General features: G+C 33.9%; 1 protein-coding gene across 1 annotated transcript; it reads right to left on the bottom strand.

The window, feature by feature from the left end:
- Positions 1–2831: 2831 nt before the first annotated feature.
- Positions 2832–5908, bottom strand: LOC129874016 (geraniol 8-hydroxylase-like). Its single transcript, XM_055949232.1, has 3 exons — positions 5351–5908; positions 4712–5175; positions 2832–3857 (listed from the first exon to the last, which is right to left on the bottom strand). The coding sequence occupies exons 1-3, from the start codon at positions 5757–5759 to the stop codon at positions 3252–3254; spliced, it is 1479 nt and encodes a 492-aa protein (XP_055805207.1). The 5' UTR covers positions 5760–5908; the 3' UTR covers positions 2832–3251.
- Between the last annotated feature and the right edge of the window lie 952 nt (positions 5909–6860).

Consider the following 6860-nt stretch of genomic DNA (forward strand, 5'->3'; position numbering starts at 1 on the left):
TCCACACCTCCTTCAGATCTCACTCAAGCTCCTGCCCCCATAGCTGAGATTCCTCTAATAGTTCCAGACTCACAACCACTAACAGCTCCATTGAGACGATCTTATTGACCTAGAGCCTTTCCAAAATGATTCACTAACTATATGGTCAACTATTGTGCTTATCCTATGTCTAACTATTTGAGTTATGATTCTTTATTCCCTGCTTATGCCAAATGCCTAGCTGCTGCCACATCTGATATTGAGCCTCATAATTATCATGAAGCCATCAAAGATGACAGATGGATTCTTGCTATGCAACAAGATATAGTTGCTTTTGAAGAGAATGGTACTTGGGACATAGTTGATCTATATCCTGGTAAACATGACATAGGATGTAAATGGATGTTTAATATCAAATATAAAGTTGATGGTCAGGTTGGACGATTTAAAGCTATTGGTTGCCAAATATTTTAGTCAAAATGAGGGTCTGGATTACAAAGAAACCTTTTCACCAGTTGCCAAGATAGTGACTGTAAGGTCTGTTCTTGCTGCTGCTGCCTTTAAGCACTGGTGTATCTATCAAATGGATGTATACAATGCATTCCTTCAAGGTGATTTAGTAGAGGAAGTTTATATGCAGATTCCATTTGGTTTTCACAAGGGATCTGCCAGCAAGGTATGCAAGCTTAAAAAGTCCTTATACGGCTTGAAGCAAGCCTTTAGGCAATGGAATTTGAAGCTCACTGCTGCTCTCCAAGATTTGGGATTTGTTCAGAGACATTTTGATTATTCTCTTTTTACCTTTACTTCTGAATCTGATGTGATCATAATTTTGGTGTATGTTGATGATCTTTTGGTTATGGTTCCAACCATGCTCTCATTCAGTCTACCAGACTTAATCTTCAGCATAGATTTAAGATGAAAGATCTTGGTGATTTAAGGTTCTTTCTTGGCATTGAATTTTTCAGAGGTGCTTCTCGGATCTTGATGAATCAGAGGAAATATGCCCTTGAATTGATTGTTGATTCAGGGCAAGGGGGAGCTAAACCTGCTTCTACACCTTTTGATTTCAATCAAAGACTCTCATCCCACGAGTTTATGTAGCTACAAGAAGCATTACTGATGACAAGTTATTGCCAGATCTATGAGGCTATCAAAGGTTAATAGGGAGTACTATATCTCACCATGACCAGACCTAACATTGCTTATACAGTTCAAGTTCTGAGTCGGTTCATGCACAAACCAAAAGAGTCTCACATGCTTGCTGCTAGCAGGGTCATTAGGTATAACAAGAGTGCTCCAGGTCTTGGCCTTCTCATGTCCTCAACTACATCTCATCTGCTATTTGCCTATTGTGACTCAAACTGGGCCACTTGTCCACATACCAAAAAATCAGTCACAAAATACATGGTTAAGTTTGGATCTTCATTGATCTCATGGAAGTCAAAAAAACAGGAGACAATATCAAGAAGTTCAACATAAGTTGAATTCAGGAGCATGGCATTAACAGTAGCAGAATTATCTTGTTGACATGCTTATTAGGAATTTCAGTTGCACAACCTATTGATCTATATTGTGATAGCAAAGCTTCCATCCAAATAGCATCAAATTCAATATTTCATAAACGCACTAAATACATAGACATTGACTATCACTTTGTGAGGGAGAAACTACAACAAGGATTGATCAAGACTCATCATATAGGAACAAAGGAACAACCTGCTGATTTGTTTACCAAAGGATTGGGAAAAGCACAACATTATCATTTGCTTATCAAGCTTGGAATGAAGAATGTATTCTTACCACTCAGCTTGAGGGGGAGTATTGAGCCTAGTGACGTGGTTGTTAGTTAGGAGGTTATAACTAACTTATAATTAGTTAGTTAGGAATTAGCAGTAGTCAGTTAGCTAGAGTAGCAGTAACAGATTTAGCATCTATATAAAGAGTTATAGCTGATTGTTGTACAATTAGTTTTTCTGATGAAATGGATTGGATTCGTTCTTCTCTCTAAGCTGATCTTTCTCTTAATTGAGCCCAAGTTTCCACCTCTAAATCCATGGTGTAATCCTTGGTAGCTAAAGTTTACAAAGTAATGCCTCTTAATTCTACAAAATTTATATCGTTCAGGGCATAAATTCAGTTTAGAACCCACAAATAATTTCGTACCAGACATAAATTAGTTCCTATAGAACTTATGCTGATAGAGGCATACGTTCATTTTCAAAACTCACAAAATTATATTGTAAGGGACATAACTTATTCTTACATAAGACAAAAGTTCTCTAAACTTATGTCTTGCAAAATTAGGTTATAAATAAGTACATTTTGACCCACAATTCTTTTAGACAAAAATTAAAGACCACTCAAAATATGAGCAAATTGTGCAAAATCTTCAAACACGTAAGGAATGGACATTTTGGATTAATTAGTTTAGTGGATATCAAAGTAAAGGAGCATGCATGGGTAATTCGTATGCTTTCAGTGGGCAATTATGCAAACAATCCCAAAATATATACTCCCTCCATTCTTTTTTACTTATCAAATTTTGATTTGACACACCTATTAAGAAAATAATTATTGGTATAGTAAGTTTATCATTTTACTCATATTAATTGATAGAGTTTTAAACATATTTATTCACTACATTTTTCAAAGACATTAACTCAATGTTAAAAAAATGAGGGTATAATAGGAAGAAAAAAATTATCCTTTCTTGATTTGTCAAAATTAACCAGTTAAAAAAAAATCAAATTAGAAAATATTTGATAAGTAAATAGAAATGGAAGGAGTAATAGGGACCAGAAGGTCAAATTGTAAGTGTTGGGTCATGTCAATTTTGGGCTTTGTGAATATTCACTTGGACTAATGAATCCTTTTCGGCTTGTTCAACTAAAATGACCAAAGAGAGTGGACAGAATAATTACAAAGCTGAGTTCACAATATGAAGTAAATTAACAGCTGTCAAAGTAGCAGCCTGGACCACTTCACACGGTCTATCAAAATCAGCAGCTTTCTTTGAACCCATCGGCACTTGATTCTGACTCACCAAGTGCCTCTCCATTTTCACATGGAGTTGGTACTTCCACAAGGCCGCAACCGAGACAATACCTTTCACAAATGACTGATGTGTTCTTCCATCAAAGCAGCACTGAAAGTATTCTTTTTACCTTCCTTCAGCATCCAATGCTTCTTGCTCATTATAAACATATTATACACTAGAATATTTTTATGCAATATATATATATATATAATTCATTCTAGTTTCTTTACATTTACAGCGGAAAAGGGATAGCCAGCAGAGGTTGAGCTTTTGCAAGGGTAATACCAAATTTTTCCTCCATGTCCAAATCTTTAGGTGCAATTCCACCATGTAGCTTCCAATTAAATGTATTTAGCAATGAACCTAGCGCGACTGGAACCATCCTGATAGACAAAGGCAATCCAGGGCAAATTCTTCGACCAGCGCCAAATGGAATCAGCTCAAAATCCTGACCTCTAACATCTATATCCGACTCCCAAAACCTCTCCGGCTTAAATTCCAAAGGGTCTTCCCATATGCTAGAGTCCCTCCCTATAGCCCATACGTTCACAAGAACTTGTGAGTCTTTTGGAATAGTATAGCCATAAAGCTCAACATCTTTCACAACTTTGCGCGGAATTAAGAAAGGAACTTGTGGGTGTATTCGAAAGGTTTCTTTCACGATGCACCTCAAGTAAGGTAATTTAGCAACATCAGCTTCATCTATTTGTTTGCCTCTGCCAATCACTTGTGCAAGTTCTTCCTTTGCTTTCTCCAAAGTATGTGGATTCTTGAGTAGTTCAGCCATAGCCCACTCCAATGTATTTGATGTAGTATCTGTTCCTGCTGCAAACAAGTCCTGCAAAACTTACTAATTTAAGATGCTATGAAGTAGATGCCATATATGTAAAATCAAGTGAAAGATTCCAAAACATGTTAGTCAAACTGAAATGTTGTCACGGAAGAAAGGGGACCGAACACTGTTGATAAGGCGTGGCATTATTGCCACAAGCATTTAACCAAGCTACCTAACAAACAACTTGTTGAAACAAACAATTAAATACTCCCATCCTTTTTTAAATCCTAAAAATGTTAGGCGGAAATTTATAATTAAACAAGAATAAAAACCATTTTTTTATATAAACTAAAAAGAAAAATAAGATAACCAAATTAAAATCGAGAAAATATTTGATAAAATGTTCCCTCTACCCTAACAACTTTCAAAAAAAGTCGTCAGCAATTTATGGCAACCATTTGCAGAGGATTGGAGAAAGAGGGGTGAGAATAAACCAGACACAATTGCTCAATTTATATTCACTAGAAATTAGTACTTAATAAATGGCGATAGTTTCGGTTTAACTTTATAACACATGTTTTTCTGATGATTTTAAATATGACAAATCTTTCTTCTTCCACTTATAACATAACATAACTATATTTTAACTTTAAATGGATAAATTTGCCTCTTACTTTGTAATCTTATGTTTTCTACATTTAATTCAGCCTATTTCTTGAAAATAAATTCTTAGATAAACCTCTTTTTTTCATAGAAAAATTCATAACTTATACTTTAATTTTATTTATTCTTTTTAGATAAGGTGGTGGCATCGTTCAATTTATGGCAACCTCCTACACATTTGCAGAGAAACAAATAAAATAAAAGAAATGAAGAGAATATTTCTTTCAATTGGAGTAGAGAATATAAAAACTAACCAGACACAGTTGCTCGATTTGATTCCTGTCAATTTCATCAGGACTAATGTTGAGAAGGGCATCTAAGACGTCAACATTTTCACGATTTCCCATTTCCCTTTCCTTTAGCCTCTCATCGATCAAATCACTCATAAGGAGAAGAATCTTATTAAAATAATCAGTCGAGCGTCGCCTTATACCTTGTGGATCAATCTTTTTAAGAAAGGGGAAATAGTCCACCAAATTGGGTTTACCACCCTCAACCATGATGTTCCATACCAATTCCTTAAATTCCTTTGCAGAATCAGAGAATGGGTCAGTCAAATCTTTAGAGAAAATGGTGTTGGACAACAAATTTAAGGTAGTTCTAAAAGCTGCTCGGCCAACATCTACTGCTTCACCAACTTTGGAACTCATGTGACAATAATCAATTAGTTCCTGAATCTTTTTCGTCCTCAGATGTTCATTAGCGTCTAGCTTGTTTCCTGAGAATTAATATAATAGAGGAGATGAAATCAATCTATTTTTTGTTTTAGCATATGCTCAACTAGAGCGGCTCAAGCATATTAATGGTCCAAAGACAAAAATGAATCGGAAGCCTTAAATTTAAACAAATTGGGTTAGGACTCAAATTTAACTCAACTGCAAGTTATTTGTTACCTGAGAAGATGTGAGAGCTCAAAATCTTGCGAAGCGTTCTCCACTGAGAGCTGTTGACAGGTAGCCATATAACTGAGAAATCATTGTGATTGCAGGCATGGATAAAGTCAAGAACGAACCTATTGGAAAAGGCTAAATCTTGCTTTTGCATCACTTCTTTTGCCAAGACGGACGAGGAAATGACGATTGTGTTTATTTGCCCCAATTTCAGATTCATAATTGGACCATGTTTTTTTGCGAGTTGGGTAAGTGATATGTGGGGTTTATCACCAAGCAAGTGAAGATTTCCGATAATAGGCAAAGGGAATGGACCTGGTGCAACTCTTTTGGTTCTTCTAAGTGAAAGGACAACTCCACGGACCAAAATCCAAACGAATAACAGTCCTAGCAAAATGTTAACGTAGTCCATTTTTCTCTATAGTTTTTTGGCTTATGAACTAGGAAATATATTGGTTCTTGGAGGCAATGAAGCCATAGCCTTAGAAAGTTATATACGGTGGCCAAGGTTTTCATTTATTTTTGTCTTCACATAAGTTCGGTCTGGAAATATCGGTGTGATTTCTTGTCTACTTCCTTTTCCTATGAATTATTAGTGCAAGTATTCCCTTATTTTAAAGGGAAAAGACATAAATATTTTAAAAATTGTATCGAAAAGTCAATTATACACTTTAACTATTGAGGCGATCCATTACACACCAATATTGAGAAAGTTAGTTAGTTAGTGGACTGTTAATGTGACGGCTGGATCAGTTAGTTAGTTAATCTGTTAAGTTAGCATAGTAAGTTTGTTAAGGATTGTTAGAAAGTTTGTTATACAGCTCACTTATAAATAGAGGTGTTAGTTGTTGACACTCAATTTTGATTTCATATAATAATAATAATAAATAATAATAAAGCTTTTATAAAATATGAAAATATTTTTTAAACTTTCTCATTTCATTCGGCAAATATATTTCATAAATATTATTTCTTATATAAAAAATAATAATAATAAATATGAAAATATTTACTACCTGTTTCATCATTTTGAGAAAACTTATACCAAGTAAATATCATTCTTTAGGGTAAATCATTTTTTTATTATTATTAAATACTTTTTTATATTGTTAAATAAATATTTTTCGTATATTATTCAAAATTAGGAATCTTAATTAATTAATTAATTAGTTATTAATTCAAACCAATTCTATTATTATTTTTTTAAGAAGGACCGATTTGGTCAAATAAGTTAGTCTTGCAAAATATTTAGTTAATTTTGATTATTTAATAAAGAAGTGGTTTATAATTTAAATAATCTAATTTAAGCAAAAAACTTGGCAATCCAAGTCTCCTAAAATTAGACAATCCTTGTATGCCAAGTAGGATGCACATGAATTATGTGTTTATTCAGTTTAATCTCATCCCTTCAATTTGATCTAATGATCCTCATAATTTAGCCTTTTTAACTATTACTTTAGCCTTTATATATATATATATATATATATATATATATATATATATTATAATTTAT

Source organism: Solanum dulcamara, chromosome 11, assembly GCF_947179165.1.
Source record: "Solanum dulcamara chromosome 11, daSolDulc1.2, whole genome shotgun sequence".
Classification (NCBI taxonomy): domain Eukaryota; kingdom Viridiplantae; phylum Streptophyta; class Magnoliopsida; order Solanales; family Solanaceae; genus Solanum; species Solanum dulcamara.

Bases quoted from the DNA above. Each gene is read 5' to 3' on its own strand.
- LOC129874016 (XM_055949232.1), bottom strand. From the start codon at position 5,759: ATGGACTACGTTAACATTTTGCTAGGACTGTTATTCGTTTGGATTTTG. The intron at 5,176-5,350 runs GTAACAAATAAC...ATTAATTCTCAG, and splicing joins GAGCTCTCACATCTTCTCAG to GAAACAAGCTAGACGCTAAT. The intron at 3,858-4,711 runs GTTAGTTTTTAT...TAAGTTTTGCAG, and splicing joins AAATCGAGCAACTGTGTCTG to GACTTGTTTGCAGCAGGAAC.